The 18,948-nt window shown below is 41.0% G+C and overlaps 1 protein-coding gene across 2 annotated transcripts in view; it reads left to right on the top strand.

The window, feature by feature from the left end:
- FBXL7 (F-box and leucine rich repeat protein 7) overlaps positions 1–18,948 on the top strand; it is a 418,405-nt gene that overhangs the window by 363,193 nt on the left and 36,264 nt on the right. Inside the window, exon 3 of one of the 2 annotated variants that reach the window (XM_060191160.1) lies at positions 17,333–17,374. The exons of the other annotated variant lie outside the window; for it this stretch is intronic. Coding sequence (XP_060047143.1) covers positions 17,333–17,374 — 42 coding nt within the window. The remainder of the gene's footprint in view (positions 1–17,332; positions 17,375–18,948) is intronic. 2 annotated transcript variants of the gene reach the window in all.

The following is an 18,948-nucleotide window of genomic DNA, read 5'->3' as shown; positions in this document are numbered from 1 at the left end:
ACATTCAGATAGATAGTCTGGGAGTCAATGGCATTGAAACTGCTCTCTGATTATTTTTTATAAAATCTTTTCATTTATTTAGTATTGGACAGAGACAGAGAGTAATTGAGAGGTGAAGGGGGAGGCAGAAAGAGACAGAGAGACACCTGCAGCCCTGCTTCACTACTCATGAAGCTTTCCCCTTGCAGGTGGGGACCAGGGGCTTGAACCTGGGTCCTTGTGCTCTGTAATTGTGAGCTTAACCAGGTACGCCATCACCTGGCCCCCTTAAGTGAACCTTTCTACATGTCCTGCACTGTGGGAATAATAAATAAATAAACAACTAAGATGCCTTCTCCTGAGGGAAAAAAAATCAATATATCAACAGTGGAGAATAAGTACCAGCAAGCACTGTCCATAGCTTCTATTCAGTGAATATGTGCTGTTTGTATGTTTTAGATATAGTGGTTTATTTAACCATCTTCTCTGTGATGGTAATTCAACTGTTAATGTTCATCTGACAAATGAGTCAACTGACCCTACCTGCAAACAAAGGAGCCAGGATTTGAACCCAAATACCCTGGTTCAAGAGTCCGTTTTCTGAATCACAATGCTATAATAAAAAGTGTAAATATAATGATCAAATGTGGAACCAGTGGGTCTAACATGGTGCAAAGAGAAAGGACACCTGATACCCAACCAGGGCAGATTCAGAGAGACAAGGTTCAAGTCTCTGTGATTCTATTGTTTTGAGGATGTGATTTCTTGAGAGTAGACATAGTGAGTAAGCAACTGCTGGTTGAAGCAAAGGAACAGCCTTCTGAGGAGAAAGTATAACTCTTCAATGGCCCTGAGTTGACATATAGAACTTGGGAACGTGGGACCTGAGCCATCCTGCCAGGTTATGATGATGATAGAGATAGTTACATGGAGTATCTGGGAAGAGAGCTCATGGGAAATCCTATTGCTCCTTCTACCCATCTATGGTTTAGTCCTTCTTACCCCAAACATTAAGGGCCATTCATCATGACTTGAGAATGAAACTGTCCAGAGACTTGGGTTTTAAAGTACAAGACAGAAATCAGGTTTTATTTACTTGTTTGTTTGTTTTCCTCCAGAGTTATCTCTGGGGGATCCACTGTTCCTGATGGCCATTTTTTTTCCATTTTATTGGATGGGACAGAGAGAAATTGAAAGGGGAGGGAAAGATACAGAGGGAGAGAGAAAGACAGACACCTGCAGACCTGCTTCGCCATTTGTGAAGCATCCCCCCTGCAGGTGGGGAGTAAGGGCTCAAGCTTGGATCCTTGCCTGGGTCCTTACATGAGTCCTCGCACTATTACTATATGCATCATTGCTCAGCCCCCTAGAAATGAGGTGTTTTTAAAGTTAAGGGTATGGGCAAGAGTGTGGTTGCAATGGTTTTGTACTTGTGGACCACAGCCTGAAATATCTCCTGCACTGATGGTTGAAAATAATAATTTGGCAGCTGATTGGAGCTTGAGTTTGTCCTTCATTTTAATTTTAATTTGAGTGTGAGTTTTTAATTTCCCGTGTATAGTGTTGGCTGTCTTCTTGAATGACATATGGGTATTTGAACCTCTTGACTCTCTTAATGAACAGTAATGGAGATGGAGCAGCTTGTTTTCATCAGCATTTACAAAGCTAAAGCTTCTCTCCTGCCAAGTCATTGGGCCAAAATGTTCAGTAGAAGAAAGTAGACCCCTTGGGAGATTCCTTACTCTGATTTCATCTTTTTATCTTTAGAGAGAAAAGGTCTGGTACCAAAATCTGAAGCAGTAATTAAGGAGGGAGGGAGGGGGAGAGAGAGAGAGAGAGAGATATGAAGGAACTGTGAAATCCATACAGTAAATAGCCATCTGTTAACATTATCAGACATTTATTTATGGAGAACTTCAGCGTGCAGGGTTCATTGAAGCATGTGGTATTAACAAGTGTCCACATAAGAATATTGATTTAATAGTTGTTATAGCTATCTAGTCAACCTAAATGTAGAAAAAAAATCAAATTACAAAAACATTTTTAAACAAACATCCCGTTGCTTGTCATGTTAACCGTAGCCCTGTCTTTCAGTAGGACTTGGAGTCTGGGTTATCTGAGGTCTGTTTGCAATGAGACCTTACCTGACTCTAATTATATTAGCATGCTTTTGTGAAAAGCAAACAAGGCCAAGTTTGAAATAAGAGATCTGGTTGCAGTTTGGGTTCAAGGACAAGTTCAGTGTCAGATCAGATGCTTGTGGAATAATAAAAACATTACTGATGATAACCAAACTGATTCTAAGCTGTGAAAACTAGGGTGGTTTATTGGCATGAACAAGGCAAGGGAGGTGGGAAGACACAGGTAGAGAGGTCTCTGTGGTGTGATTATTCTGGTAGTTGGGGGGGGGGGACACACACATATAGGTGTGAAACTATACACCTAAATCTTTACAATACTGTAAGCCAATATTGAATCAATTCTTCTTCTTCTAGCGTTTGCCCTTCTTCCGTAGCCAGTCAACAGCGTCAGGTTGAGCCTGATGTAAAGTTTCGAGACCTCCTTTGAATCTGGAGAGGTGGCAGTCGTTGACTATGTGGATCATAGTCTGTCTGTAGCCGCAGGGGCAGTTTGGGTCGTCTCTATTGAATCAATAAAACACACACACACAAACAAATCAGACGCTGTTCTAAAGGACGCGTTAAAGTGCATGGACTTTTTAAACCTTTCTGAAATTGAACATGCAGGAAGTATTCTCCTGTCTGCTGTATTTGTACTTTTAGTGTGTGGTGGGTCTTTGGAACAATCTGTCCTTATATTAACTTATGTGAATTTGTGAGTGCAGTTCTATCTGGAACAGACACTTGGATGCTTATGACTAACAGACCGAACTTGTCTCAAAAAGCTGGTTTTATTCCTTAAGTCAGACTCACCAACATCTTGACTTATGTTTTATTTAGTTAACATGGAAAACAATACACTAGTCTACTGTTATAATGAGAAGACCAGTGCATTTCCTTGTGTATTGTAACATGTACGCTCAACCAGGTGTGCCACCACCCGGCCCCAACCAGTGCATTTCCTAATGTTAGATACGAGTCAAAATGCACTCTTCTCATTTCCTTTGTAGAGATAATCTCATCCAAATGTTGTAAAACTCACAACTTGAAAGTTTACACTGGCAGTGCTGACACACCTGATTATCAAATGCCTTGGCTTGTATTTTATCCTTGTCAAATTCTACATACTTTAGATGTAAGTAAATAACATTTTCAAAATTTATTGTGCATTTTTTTTTGGTTTCAAAATTCAGAGTGCTAGCCATTATCTGCATTTTTTGCCAAGCTCTTGTTTATGGTGATTCAAGAATGGTTTATGAGATGATATGATTACGGGGCATATTCCACACAGCGGTTATCAGTGAATTTCTGCCACTCATTTTCCCACGCCCCTCACCTCCCAATGACAAACGCCATAGTTTTCACAAAGCTCTAGGAATAATTTGGTCACTTTGGGTTTTTGTAAGTTCATGTGTGTTAATCCCTAATAGTCCATATATGAGTGAAGTTGTCTTTCTCTTCCTTACTGATTTCCTTGCAAAGCTTTCCCTCTGCAGGTGGGACAGGGTCCCTGTGCACTGTATGTTGAGCCTGTGTGAGTTCGAGAGTTCTTGGCGCCGCCATGTGAGAAGGAGGCAGGAGAGTTTTGTTTGGTGATTAGTTTGGGTTAGTTTATGAATCCTTGTTCCTGAATAAAGAAATATAGCTTCCCTGCCCAGCCGTGTGTCCGCGAGTCTCTGTCTACCGCCGTGATGCTAGCCCGGCCTGCTGGAGCCCCTGAATTTTAACAACATATGTACACATATATATTATATTAATTGGGCTGTTATTATAGCAGCTTATGCTTGAGTAATTGGGTTCATTCTTTAGAATATTTGCACACACACTTTTTACCATACTTGGCCTCATGAAATTACATGATGCACTTCCATGACCAAATTTTTCATTCTTTATTTTAGAGGAAGAGACAGAGAAGAGTGACACCACTAATTCACTAGATGCACAGCACGCCCCCCAATGCCATCCAAGGTGCTCCCTTGCAATGCCAGGGCTAGAACTCAGGGTCTGCTGAATGGTAACATGTACACTGTCGTGGGTGATCTATCTTCTGGCTCTGTTTTTATTTTGATGGAGTTCTGGAGAATGAACTCAGGACCTTACACATGTGTGATGCCACTGAGTGACCCCAGGCTCAATTGTCATCCTATAGATCCTTTAAGAGAGAAAAGAGAGGGAGAGAAAGTCAGCATCTTCTGCCATCCACGGAGTTCCCTTCTGGTCCCATCCATGTGCCGTGAGGAATTGAACCAGGGTGTGATAAGATGGAGATTTTACCATGTGAACAATCTCCCAGCCTCAGTATGTGTTCTTTAGATTAAATCGAAGTTGCCCTGATTGAGAAGGAAGGAAGACAAGACCCAGTAAACACGTGTGTCTACTTTCTTGCTCCTCAGCAAGTTGTAACAAAGGCCTATGGAATCCCAGAACTCTAAGCTTAGAGTTCATTTCAAAACTCACTATTCTAGAAACAAGGAGCTGTCCAAATTTTATGAGCAAGACAGTAAGCAGGTGAAAGTAAAGAATGATTTCCTGTAGTCTTAAGCAAGCTAAGAAACCCAAACAGTTGGATTGAGACCAGAAAACTTATTTGGGCTCAGTTTAATTACACAGAAATAGATGATTTCCTTTCTTCCCCAATAAAGTTCTAAATCTTTTTAACTACTAACATATATATGCAAAGATGACATGCAAAGGTTGATTTTTTTCAGAATATAACAAACCATCTCTGATATATGCTTGGATGTGTGTATAATTATTTGATGCATAATGTTCGAAATGTTTCTTTTCAAGGACCAACAGCTATAAATGGAGGAAATAGAAATAGACAAGCCCAGCAATTGCTCTCAGCTAGCACACTTTCTCAAAAAAATCTAGTCTTCATCACTATGGCAGTCTGGATTGCTTTCCAAGTTCGTGGCTTTGTATTTCAGTCATATTCCATTTATTTTTTTCACATTCATATTCTATAACACTCCAAGAGAAACATAGCAAACTTCAACCTTCCGGCTATTAAAGAATGGAAAAATGTAAGGGGAAAAAAAGCATCTATAACTGAACATGTGTCAGACAATCCACTGGATAGAAAGAACCATAAATAACACATTATCCTTGATAGCAAAGAAAAAGGAATGTGTGGACACAGGTTCGAGCCCCTGATCACCTGCAGGGGGAAAACTTTTGTGAGTGGTGAAGCAGGGCTGCAGGTGTCTCTCTGTCTCTCTCCCTCTCTGTCACTTCCTTCTTTCTCAGTTCTTTCTGTCTCTATCCAAAAAATAATTAAAGATAAAAAATTTTAAAAATATAAAATAAATTTAAAAAAAGGAAAAGGAATATTCTATGCCTAGCCATTCAGGCAACATTTTGGTTAAAAAAGTGATTCTTTTTTTTTCTTTTTCTTTCTTTTTTTTTTTTTTTTTTTTTTTTTGTTTGTTGCTTATTGTCTTTTTTGGTATTCACTGAATAAAAGAAGGATTTTCGAAACAAAGCCATTGAATTTTACTTTTTAAACCCACCTATGGTGGCCCACTCATAGGAATCTTAGAACTCTAGAATTTTCTGAGGGTATTTACTACTAAGTACTTTACGTAAACTGGACAGATGGTGTCCCTGTGTCCATTGATTTTACTTGTAAAGAGATGCTTCTGTGACCATTATCTAAGGTGTAACTTTGTTCTGTTTTGTCTTTAGTCACCCCCAACCATGAATCCATACACAAGCATCTTTTTTTTTGCCTCCTGGGCATTATTACTGGGGCTCTGGGGCTCCATGCCTTCACCACAACCATGAATCCACTGCTCCTGAAGGCTACTTTTTCCCCCTTTTTTACCCTTGTTGTTTTATCTTTGTTGTGGTTGTTGTTGTTATTGATGTCATTGTTGCTGGGTAGGACAGAAAGAAATCGAGAGAGAAGGGGAAAACAGAGAGGAGGAGAAAAAGACAGACACCTGCAGACCTGCTTCACCATGAATCGACCCCCCTGCAGATGGGGAGCTGAGGACTCAAACCAGGATCTTTACACCGGTCCCTCACGCTTTGCGCCCTTAAACCTCTGTGCCCCGACCCCTGTACACAAGCATCTTAACTCAACCAGATGTCAGTGTTTGTCTTTCTTTAAACAGGAAACATTCGTTTTGATTCTTCAGTCTGATTTATATTGTCTACCTCGTCATTTTTGGCCCAAGTCAACATGGAACCATTTTTTAAATTTTATTTTAATGAGAGAAACGAGGTTACTCTTCACTTCTAGTTAATGTTGGTACCAGGGATTGAACGTAGACTCCCCAAGCCTCCTGCATGAACATCTGGTGTGCTACCAGTGGGCTGTCTTCCCAACCCTGGTTTTTTACCATTTATTAAACTTTTAAATTACTTAGGGAATTGATCTTACTTACCCTTACTGCACTTCTGGGTTTGTAATGGATTCACTGAAAACAATATGATAACACATTGTTCTCTGGAAAATTTCTACTTTTATATTTTATTGTTATTATTTTCTAGAGAAATATGAAGAAATACCCCATAGAAATATTTTTAGCTTCGCTCTTTTCCTGCTATTACGGCAGACCAACACTGTTCACTGAAGCTAGTTTCCCAATGAGGAGTGCTGACCAAGTCTTTGCACGGAATACTGGTAGATCCTAGTCTTATTTTTATTTTTTTTATTATTTTTTAATATTTGTTTATTTTCCTTTTTGTTGCCCTTGTTGTTGGATAGGACAGAGAGAAATGGAGAGAGATGGGGAGAGAAAGAGATACACCTGCAGACCTGCTTCACCACTTGTGAAGTGACGCCCCTGCAGGTGGGGAGCTGGGGGCTCGAAACGGGATTCTTATGCCAGTCTTTGCACTTTGTACCACATGAGCTCGACTCACTGTGCTCCCCATATCCTAGTCTGAGAGGTGATATTTCATCCCACATTGAAAGCATGGACTTTGCACCAGAAGTTGAGGTTACCGAGATAAATCAGGAAAAAGACAGTTACTGGATAGTTTTATTCATATAATGGAATACAAAGGACCAAAGCTATTGGGCTTAAATTTATCAGAAAGATGCAGAAGCACATCACTCTTACTGCTTCACTTCTGCACGTCCTAAATCTTATCTCTCCATCAGTACTTCACACATCTTGGAAGGAATCTCTAATCATGGACAATGGGTCTAACACTCTGTGTCTTAATTGCTACACAGCCTCAGACAGCATTTTGCTGACTCTCTTGTTGATCTCTGTTTTTGTCTTTCTCTTCTCTTTCTCTCTCCCCATCTCCTTCTGCTACTCTCTCACTCCCTCCTTTCCTGTCCTGCTGCTTTCTCTTTAAAATAGTTGTCTCAGAACAATATACAATCATAACATTTAAGGAGGACAGTTACCGCTATCAACTTGTACTTAGAGCTGTTTTCACAATTGTTTCTGAGATGAAATACTGACCTTTCCTTGTTGTGAAAATTAGAAATGCTTCAAGGGTCAGAGAAAACAATCCTTTAAACACCAGCTGCAGGGAGCTACCCACATAAACTGCCTGTCCCCTTCCTAACAACACAGCCTACAAGTCTCTAGTTTTCCCAGAAGGGCAACCCTCCTACTAGGTTTTTAGCCATCTTACTGTTTTCGGGGATGCCAACAATGGGGTCCCCATCAGCACCAAAGGCCTACTGTGGGCAACTAAGCCTCCAACTATTGTGAGGACTTCTTCTCCCTAAGAGACAAGTTTCACAACTTGATTTGTTAGGGCAGACACCAGCCACTCCTCAGCAATGGAGCATTAAAACAACCGATGTAGATCTTGCTTTTGGTCATGCAGTGAAAGGTCTCCAGTCTACACTTTGCCACATGGAGACTTAACAATGAGCTTTGAAACTGAGTGGACATGAAAGGATTGAATGTAAGAAATGGTACTAGAAACCATCTTTCTTTTCTTTTCCTCCTTCTCCTTCTCCTTTTTCTTCTTCTTCTCCTTCTTCTTCTCCTCCTTCTCCTCCTTCTCCTTCTTTTTCTTTTCCTTTTTTTTTTTTTTTTACCAGAGAACTGCTCAGCTCTGGCTTCTTCTTCTAGCGTTTGCCCTTCTTCCGTAGCCAGTCAACAGCGTCAGGTTGAGCCTGATGTAAAGTTTCGAGACCTCCTTTGAATGGGGTGGGGTGGCGGTGGGGAATTGAACCTGGGACTTTGGAACCTCAGGTATGAGAGTCTCTTTGATAACCACAATCCTGTCTACCCCCTTTGAAACCATCTTTTTTGTTTTTTAAATATTTTTATTCATGTATTTATTATTGGATGGAGACAGAGAGAAATCGAGAATGGAGAGGGAGATAGAGAGGAAGAGAGACAGAGAGACATCGTAGGCCCTGCTTCACCACTGAGGAAGTTTCCCCCCTGCAGGTGGGGACCAGGGGCTTGAACCTGAGTCCTTGAGCCCTGTAATGTGAGTGCTTGACCAGGTGTGCCACACCTGGCTCCTGAAACCATCTTTCTTTAACCACCACGTCTAGAATAAATAAAACTTTAAAGCCTTTATCGTGTATTTATTTTTCAATTAACCCTACACTGGTTTACGGTATTCTAAGACTTTAGGTGTATCGTTTCATCCCTATATATGTGTATTTATTTGTTGAAATACCCTCCAGCAAAGTCCCAGTGCCATGACAGCAAAGAGACTCCTTTACCTGTCCCCTAGCCCTCTTCCTGTCCTCTTCCATAACCACCAAAGTTGTCATAGACTCTGAATCAGTTCTTTTTATTTTCATTATATTACACTCATGAATAAAATCATCCAGTACTGGGTCTTCACTTCTTTATTTATTTCCCATAGCACCGTTACTTGTTACTTTCAGTTCCATCCCTGTTGTCCAGAGAGACAGTCATCTTTCAAGTGGCCAAGTAGTATTCCATTGAGTATGAACCCCACAGACTCTTTATCCAGTCATATGCCAGTTGCTTCACTATTTTTGGATATTGCCAACAGTGCAGCTAAGAGCAGACTAAGAGCACATATCCTTTCCAAATACACACGTGCAGATAAACACACAAATGCACATGCATATACTTAGGGAGGGGGGGAACTGTTTCAGCATGTGACTTCCCCCAATGCCCTGGTACTCACCTGTGCTCCCAGCACTGGAAACGGGAACTTCCATGGTGATTTTGTTTTTGTTAGGGCCAGTCATGAATTACCAGACAGTTGTTATGTGGGTGAAACTTCTCATCCATTTATGATAGGTGTCTGCACACGACTCCCACCACCAACCATGTCCATTACACCAGGGTGTGTTGGGTTCCAATGCCCTCTCACACCCTCATTTTTGCTGCAACGACCATGTCTAATCCAAGTTCAGCCCTGTTCTGCCTTTCCCTCGTGGCTTTGTAAGGTCCACCTATAAGTGACATCATCTGGTATTCATTCTTCTGACTGGTCTTGTTTAAATAGGAGTGGTTACAGGTGTGGCTTAGAAAGGTGAAGGCTGGGCTTTGGTTTTAAAGAAAGTTGACCTTTGGGAGTCGGGTGGTAGTGCAGCGGGTTAGGCGCAGGTGGTGCAAAGTGCAGACCAGTGTAAGGATCCCGGTTCGAGCCCCCAGGTCCCCATCTGCAGGCGAGTCATTCACAAGTGGTGAAACAGGTCTGCAGGTGTCTGTATCTATCTTTCTCTCCCCCTGTTTGTCTTCCTCTCCTCTCTCCATTTTTCTCTGTCCTATCCATCAACGACGACATTAATAACAACAGCAGTAACTACAACAATAAAACAACAAGGACAACAAAAGGGAATAAGTAAAAATAAAATAAAAAGTTGACCTTTGAGCTCGTTCTCTGCCCAAATCACCATGTGATCATCATGTGTTTTTTCCTCTCTCCTGCTCTCTCTCTCCCCCGCTTTTCTCCCTCTCTCTCATTCTGACATGTGATTGTTCTCAATTTTTCTCAAATAAAGTTTAAAGTACCTGAAAATAATGATTAAGGGGAAGGGGGGTGGCATTTGTTCCCCCAGTATTTAAAGGTCTGTCATGCATTTTCTCAGCAAAGAATAAGGAGAAAACATGATTTTCAGATACTTTAAACTTTATTCAAGAAAAACGGAGAACAGTCGCATCTTAGAACCAGAGAGGGCAGAGAGCGAAAGAGAACGAGTAAAAAGACACTCACATGGTGGTGGTGTCCAGGCAAAGAGAGGGAAAGCCCAAAAGGTCCAGCTTTTTAAAACCCAAGCTCTGTCTCCACCTTTCTGAGCCATACATGTAACCACTCCTGTTTTCTGGTTGGTACCCTGTCCCTCAACAGTCTCACTGAACATGATCCCTTCCATTGGCATCCAAGATGTGGCAAAGGAGATGCTTTTATAATTTTAAATAGCTAATTAGTATTCCATTGGGTTTATATACCACAACATTCTTTTTTTGCCTTTTTTTATTTTTTAAAAATATTTATTCCCTTTTGTTGCCCTTGTTGTTTTATTGTTGTAGTTATTATTGCTGTTGTCGTTGTTGGATAGGACAGAGAGAAATGGGGAGAAGAGGGGAAGACAGAGGGGGAGAGAAAGACAGACACCTGCAAATCTGCTTCACCACCTGTGAAGCGACTCCCCTGCAGGTGGGGAGCCGGGGGCTCGAACTGGGATCCTTATGCCAGTCCTTGCGCTTTGCACCACATGCACTTAACCCGCTGCGCTACCGCCCGACTCCCTTTTTTAAATTTTTTACCAGACGACTGCTCATCTCTGGCTTGTGGTGGTTTAATAGGATTGAACCTGGGACTTTGGAGCCTCAGGTCTGAGAGTCTCTTTACATAACCGTGACACTATCTACGCCACCCTTTTTCTTAATTTTTTATTAATAAGTTACAGAGTTATAAGATAGTAGGGTTATAATTCCCCATCATTCCCACCACCAGAGTTCTGTATCCCCATTGTCCTTCAGTAGAAACTGCCCTAGTGAAATAAAGAGGTGAAAGGCAGCTACCTACTGGGATTGTTTTACTCATGTAAGATCTAGAGAATTGAAACACATGCCCTTGGGGGGGGAAAAAAACAGAAGCCATCTCTAAGGCCTTGTGAGAACAATGGTGCTGGGGGGGGGGGGCACAGAATTTTGGTGATGAGTGTGGTGTGGAATTGTGCCCTCTAACCTACAACGTTGTAGCCTACTAGATATAAAACCACAAAAGCAAACAAATAAGCAGAGCGACCCGGAGCAGTGAAATCACATAGGTGAAGCCTTAGTTCTGTAGAAAATTACAAAATTAAGATTCAGATCTTTCAGGAACAAGGGCAGAGGTAGGGGGTTGCTATTCCTTCAAAAGACAATTCATTATAAGAGTAATGCTTCTAATTTGTAGAAATATTTTTTAGAAATTATTCCTGTAGCAGTCAAGTGACTAGAGGAATTGAGTGAATTAATTTAAAGGAGAATTCAGCATCACGGATGGGCTTAACAATGCAGAACTGATAATAGGCTAGACATTAATATTACTAATTTTCTCTTTATGGCTTGTTAATTTTCTCTGTTGCTAGATCTCTCTCTATCTACTGAGAGATGGCTCCAAATAATGTTTTGAAACTATTTCATTATTCAGTGTTATTTACCTTACCCACTGCACAGATATAAACAGGGAGGAATTAAAATAACAGAGATTGTTCATATCTTATTAATTGGGTCTCTTTAATCTCCACAGGATCTCAATATACCAAATGAACCGTCCACATAAATTGCCCAGTATAATGAAGGGAATGATTGCTTTCTGTTATTATTCACATGACGCTGACTTTCTTTTCAGTGTTACATTACAAAGTCTATTCGGGGTCTGCAAAGTGAGCTGACATCTCCCATTCAAATCCTTAACATGGGCTTCTAGCTCTCTCCTAATCAAAATATAATGGGGGGGATGTAAGGGGGGCTTCTGAATGCTTGGTAAAACATGTGTGCTTTTACAGGGAAACCAGACCACTTCAAACACACAAGTGTGGTGGGAACCCAGCAAAAGCTCTTCAGAAGGAAAGGAACCCAATAATTTGGAGATTGAGTTGGCTTTTGTACCAGTATGATGCGAGACCACCCAATTGACTTCTTTTTTTTGTTTGTTTTTACAAAGTTGGAAGGAAGATAGTGGAAATTTGTAGTTAGTTATCCAAGATGTCTAACTGATCTCCAGAGCATCAAATTCACAGAGATATTCAGTATTTATCACTGATGCTCTGTGACATCAAAGTTTCCCAAATTTACTTTGATAAATTATTTCCAGTGTCCCACATTGATCAATATTTACAAATATTTTTAGGAAAATTGGAATAGAAGCTCCTATTTATGAAAAATAAGTAGAATTTAGACACAAATGTACCTGACTATACAGCAGAAAAGATACAAGCCTAACACAGAACAATAATTGTGTGCTTTGGGACTAGCAAGATAGCTCAGCCAGTAGAGCATTGAACTTTCGTATCTGAGGTTCCCTGTTCAATCCCCAGCACTGAGTGTACTGGAGTGGTGCTCTGACTGGTCTCTCTCTCTCCCCTCTTCTTTGTTGCATATGAAACTCTCTCTTATGTATAATAAATAAAAGGGAAAAATTACAAATGCTTTTCTACTTTAAGAAATAAAGCTCTGGGCCAAGCAGTCGTGCACCTGATTAAACTCACATGTTATCATGTCCAAGGAGTTGGATTCAAACCCTTGCTCCCCACCTGTGGGGTCGGGGCGGGGGGAGGGTGCTTCATGAATGGTGAAGCAGATGTCTCCCTGTCTCTCTTTTTCTCTGTCCCTCCCTCCCAATTTCCCTCTGTCCTATCAAAAAAAAAAATTATTTAAAGGGCAAAATGGCCATCTGGAGCAGTGAATTCAGCATGCAGGCACTGAATCCCAGTGACAATTTAAAGAGAGAGAGAGAGAGAGGAGAGATTATTTGAGGTAAAAATACAGACTAGTAAGACTTCAAAATTCAGATATTAGCTACAGATGATGACTCTTTGGAGTGTCAGACTCTAAAAGTGGGTCCAGATAAGGATCGTTTCTCGACAGCTTTAGATTATTTGAAGACACAAATAAAGTAAAAAACTATCGGCCTGGAACCCACATTCCCAAATTAAGTTGATCTTGAACTCTTGAGATGAAAGTGAGCACTCATCCCTACTAGCGCACCGATAATGGGCGATGAATTCATTGTATCCTCTTTCAGTGGTCGTTTTCACTTCAATATGGAGCCACATAATCTGCAGAGCCTTGCACTTAATGATTGTACCTTCAGGTCATTCACCCTTTGAAGTCCTTTAAACACTTTTGATGTAGAGGGTACTGGTTAATCAAGTGAGGAGTTTAAGATTTGTAAAGGTCAGAAGGACTTCAGACAGCTTCTCAAAGTTTGGAAAGGGAGAGGAATCCTTGGGCCTAATCCCTTTATTTTCTCTTTCTCAAGCTTTTCTGAAAGAACATACACTTAATCTCTGCATGCAGACATGGAGGGCATGAAGCCTGCACTAAAGCTCACACCTTTGCAAGCCTACCTAGAGGTGAAAGAGGTCTTTATCAACAGAGCAGAAAATTACCTTTGCCACCCTTTAAATAGTAGGAGGCTTTCCTTGAGCAATCTCCCAGATGGAAAATTAGCTCTGCAGGGATAAATTTGTGCCTGAGAACACAGGACTAAATCTCTAATATAAAGTGTCCCATGATGGGGGTTGGGGGAAGGAGGAAGACAGCCAAGGAAGACCAATTTTCTTCGTAATTATGACATACTACTAACCTGTGGCCCATCTCAATTAAATGTGTCAAGAGACAGTGTGACGTACTCACCTACTTTCAGTTTGATTTGGAAAGTAAATGAAAGATATCTGTATACCCATGGGACTGTAGTATATGGAACCGAAGGAAAAAGAACCCAGAAGAACTAGAGTTTGTAACGAAATGATAGTCCAGAGGGGAATCAATCCCCAGGGGATTATAGACAGTTACAGAATGGCCAGCACTGAGGAAATGCCACTGTTAGCACAAATCATCTTCTTGAGTTTGTCCTTTCTTTATATTTCTTTTTTTAGTTTGTCTTTTAAGTCTACATGAATGACTCAGAATACAAGCCCACTGGCTAATTGAGGTCTTAGAAAGAACTCATCAAGAGAATGTTAAGTAACACTGCTGCCTCTCCTCTGGATTTCCCGAGCAAGGGAAGCTGATCACAGATATGGCAGCTGACTGGTCTGATGGAGACTGCGCCAACAGACACAGCCAAACTGCCTCCAGAATCCCTGCTGCTGTTGTCCCTGGTGGTGACAGAGGCATCAACTTCCAAGGAGAAGTCATTGCCCTCCACACTGCTCTGGGTATAGCCTACACGCTGGGACTTGTGGACTGTTTTTCAGAGGCAAAGAGACCAGTAGAGAAATTAAGAGGAAGCTATAAGAAATGTGTTTATTTTCTGTATCTTAATCTTATTTTGTTTCTTTTATTTATCTGTATTATTGGTGACTTAACAGTGATCTACAAAATTATAAGGCCACATGGTGGGGGGAAGAAGGGGGCTGGTGATATAGCTAATTTGGGTAGAACACTTAGTGGCCATGAATATGACTCAAGTTTGAGCCCAGTCCCCACTGCATTGAAGGAAGCATTCATGCCTACGTAAGTATGTAAAACTCACTTGTCCAAAGTCACTGTGCACTACCTTGCTTCCTTTAATGGTCACCGTAATTTATACAGAGTCTAAGAAGTAATTTGGCTACTACTATTTTCACAAGTTTATCTGCTTTAGTTTTCTGTATTCCATGTGTGAAGTAGCTGTTTTACATCTCTTTACTTACTTCACTTAACACAGTCATCTCAAGTTCCACCCATTTGGTTCTTTATGATACAATATCTTTTTTTTTTTTTTTTTTTTGCCTCCAGAGTTATGGGGCTTGCTCCAGGAAGCCCATTTTTTCCCATTTTGTTGCCCTTGTTGTTGTTATGACTGCTGTCATTGTTATTGGATAGCACAGAGAGAAATCAAGAGAGATGGGGAAGACAGAGGGGGGAGAGAAAGATAGACACCTGCAGACCTGCTTCACAGCTTGTGAAGAGAGACCCCCCCCTTGCAGGTGGGGAGCCTGGGGGGCTCGAACTGGGATTCACAAGCCAGTCCTTGTGCTTTGCACCATGTGCACTTAACCCACTGTGCTACTGCCTGGCCCCCCAATGTCTTCTTTTTAAACTGCAGGATAGTCTTCCATCGAACTTACACCCCATGACTTTTTAGCCCAGGCATCTGCTGATGGGCATTTATTTTCATCCCCTGCTTTAGTTATTTAAATAGTGTAGTTATGAACATAAGCTCTTATATATCCCTTTGAATTAGTGTTTCTATCTCCTTGTGGTGTGAGCCTAGGAGTGTTATTTCTTGACCTGAAGGTATTTCCATTTTTGTTTGTTTAAACATTCTTCATACTTTTTACCATGAGGGCCTTAGAAACATTTCATATAGCAGTTTAGGCTTCTGTTTTACATATCTTTATCTCATTTTACTTTGATTTTTCTAGTGATCCTTTTTAACTTTGAAAATGGGTTGGTCTACAGTGAATTGAAAACCAAAAAAAAAAAAAAAAATCCATCAATTAAGAATTTGAGAAGCATTTATTTGTACCATATAAGTGATTTGGTTTATAATATTCATGTACACCATCTATTCCAAATCCTATGGGGCAAGGAAAGTTATTTTATTTGTGTTTAATGATTAAAATAATAACATCACTGAGTCCTTCCTCTGTCCCTCCACATGTCTTTGTTGTATGCTCATTTCAACTTTACTAATGTTGGTATATTCCTCCTCTTTCCATTTTGCAGATGAAAAAAATTTATCAACAGAGAGATAAAGTAACTTTCCTAAACCATCTGTTTCTGGAAATTTCATTCTTAGCCACCAAACCACACAACCTCCTTGCAAGGAGGCCCCTACTTATGAGCAGCCAGGAGCTAAATTAATATTATCCACTGTCAGATGTTATCTTTAAAGCACAGATAATTTGGCCACAGTCACTACTTTTCTGGACAAGCTGAATGTCACTCTGTAAAATAACGATGATGATGATGATGATGTGTGGGATAGAGGAAGTTGTTCTGCTAGTTTCGTTCTTGTTCAAGATGGCAACCAACTCTCAGTAGCTGAAAAATTCTTCAGGGTAATTAAAACCATATTTTTCATATTTATCATTTATATATTATGATGTACTCAAACAGATAAGATAGAAATCACCAGCATATTTTTATCCCTGTTTTCAATATTGTAATTGTTGTCCTGGTATTGATGCCAACTGACAAAATGGTAATAAAGAATTCAGTTAGGCAGCGAAGATAGCATAATAGTTATGCAAAGACATTCATGCATGAGGATCCAAGGTCTCCAGGTTCAATCCTCCACACCACCACAAGCCAGAGCTAAGCAATGCTCTGGCTTAAGAAAGGGGAGGGGGTAGGGAAGAAAAGGAAAGGAAGGAAGGAAGGAAGGAAGGAAGGAAGGAAGGAAGGAAGGAGGGAGGGAGGGGGGAGGGAAGGAAGGAAGAAAGGAAGGATTCAAAAGAATACACATCCTCCAAACTATCAGGGAAGGGCGGTTTTAAGAGTTGACTTGTTTTTCTTTTCTGTTTTGCTTTTTTTCTTCTTCTTCTTCTTCTTCCCCGGAAAGAAAATACTACTAATTTACTCTAATCTTACTGAAAATGGGTCATAAGATACACACTCATTTCTCAGTCTTGTATAGAACAGCTATTATTCTCCAAATAAAACTTTCCACACATAGGTTTCTCATCAAGAATTGTATGCATAACAATCTTTAGTGTTGTAAAAATGGGTTTTATAAGCCCAAATTAGGTACTGTGAACACTCCTCTTTGCAAGTGGTGAGACAGACATCTCTTTTGTCAGAAAGATTCTGGCAGCCAGTCGAAAATGTGGTCTCAAGTTTAGATCTAAGTCCTCCATCAGTGCTGACCAAATCGCCACTTATGTAACATCTGGAGACAGTTTTCCAGTGGGTGAAGTCTAAGACCCAACTAGTTTCGAGAAATTGTTCCAAATAAAGATGCCCTGTTTATAAGTGTGTCAGAAAGCACCTGTCACACACAGAGATTGTTTCTTTTTAAAATATATATGTATAGATATACATATATATCCTTGTTATTTATTTATATTGATAGAGACAGAGAGAAATTGGGAGAGAAAGGAGAGGGAGAGAGGGAAAAAGACAGAGAGACACCTGCAGTACTGCTTCACCACTCACGAAGCTTTCTTCCTGCAGGTGGAGGAGAAGGCTTGAACCTGGGTCCTTGTGCACTGTCATGTGAGCTTAACCAAATGCACCACCACCTGTCCCCCACACAGAGATTGTCTTCTACCTGAGTAGTGACAAAGTGAAAACAGAAAGGCAAAGCAATATTTCTGTTCTCAATATGATTGCCCTCCCAGATGGTGAACACATACAGCCCTTTTGTAGAGCCTGACTGAATATCTGAGACCATGTGAAGGGCCAGAACTGGGCAGATTCACAGTCCAATTCTTACTCATCATGGTTGTATTCATTATTTTTCTTTTTAACCAGGGTTTTCACTAGGGCTGTCCACCTACAAGATTCCACAGCTTCCAGCCTACTTTTTTTTTTTCCTTTTCTTATCATCAAGATTTCATTGCTTGTGGCTAACTTTTTCAGAGAGACAGAGACAGAGACCACATCGCCTGAGCTTCCTCTGGTGTGGAGGGGCCTGAGAGTCCACACGCACAGCAAAGCAGAGACACGCTATTCAAGTGAGGGGTTTTGACAGCTGGACCAGGGGGTGGGGGAGGGCTTTCAGGTCCTGCAGCAGGATGGTGGAGGAGGCTAGGGGGTGAGGGTGTTTTACAGGAAACTGAAAAGTTTTACATATGTAGCAACACTTTTTTTTCTTTTTTTGCTGATATGCCATAATTTATCTCTGATTTTTTATTAGTGGTTTAATAATGATCGACAAGATTGTGGGATAAGAGGGGTACAATTCCACATGATTCTCACCACCAGCGCTCTGTATCCCATCACCTTCTTTGGAAGTTTCCATATTCCTTATCCCTCTGGGAGCATGAATCAAAGGTCTTTCTGGGGTGCAGAAGGTGGAAGGTCTGGCTTCTATAATTGCTTCTCCCCTGGACATGCTGAACATGGGCATTGGCAAGTCCATCCACACCCCCAGCCTGTCTCTCTCTTTCCCTAGTGGGGCAGGGCTCTGGGGAGTTGGGATTCCAAGACACATTGGTGAGGTCTCTCAAGGAAGCATCTGCAACTTGGCTAAAAAAGCATTAAGATACAAAGCAGAAGTAATTTTTTTTTTTTAATAATCATGAACCTAAAGGCAAGAATATAGCAGGTGAGATTTGAGGTCTTCATACCAACTGACTTTTCTTAAGTGGCACTTGCATGTGTAAAGTATGTGTGAGGACATGGTTGACAGACAAAACAGAAAAGAGAGAGGAAAATGGAGTCAGGCAGACAGCTGGACTGTGCTTGGCTGAATGCAACCTGGAGGTGGTGTAGCTCTGCTTCTACTATTCAGCCAAAGCAACAGTCAAGAAATAGGACTGGTGGTATAGGAAATGGCACAGTGGATCAAACATTGGACCCTGCTGCATGAGGGTCCGATACCAGAATGCCCGTGCCGGAATGATGCTCTGATTCTTCCTTTATCATTAATAAATAGCTGAATCTTCAAAAAAAAAATGGGGCCAACTCATGGTTCCCTTGAATGAAGTCAGTCCCACATTACCATGTGCAAGATCTCAGGTTCAATCCCTCAGTGACCACCTGTGAGGGAAAGCGTCACCATGGTGAAGCAGTGCTGCAGGTGTCTCTCTCATTCTCTCCTTCCCCTCTCAGTTTCCCTTGGTCTC

The sequence above is a fragment of the Erinaceus europaeus genome, chromosome 5, assembly GCF_950295315.1.
Source record: "Erinaceus europaeus chromosome 5, mEriEur2.1, whole genome shotgun sequence".
Taxonomy (NCBI): Eukaryota; Metazoa; Chordata; class Mammalia; order Eulipotyphla; family Erinaceidae; genus Erinaceus; species Erinaceus europaeus.
Note: the sequence above shows the minus strand (reverse complement) of the source record. Positions and strands in the feature narration are given on the sequence as shown.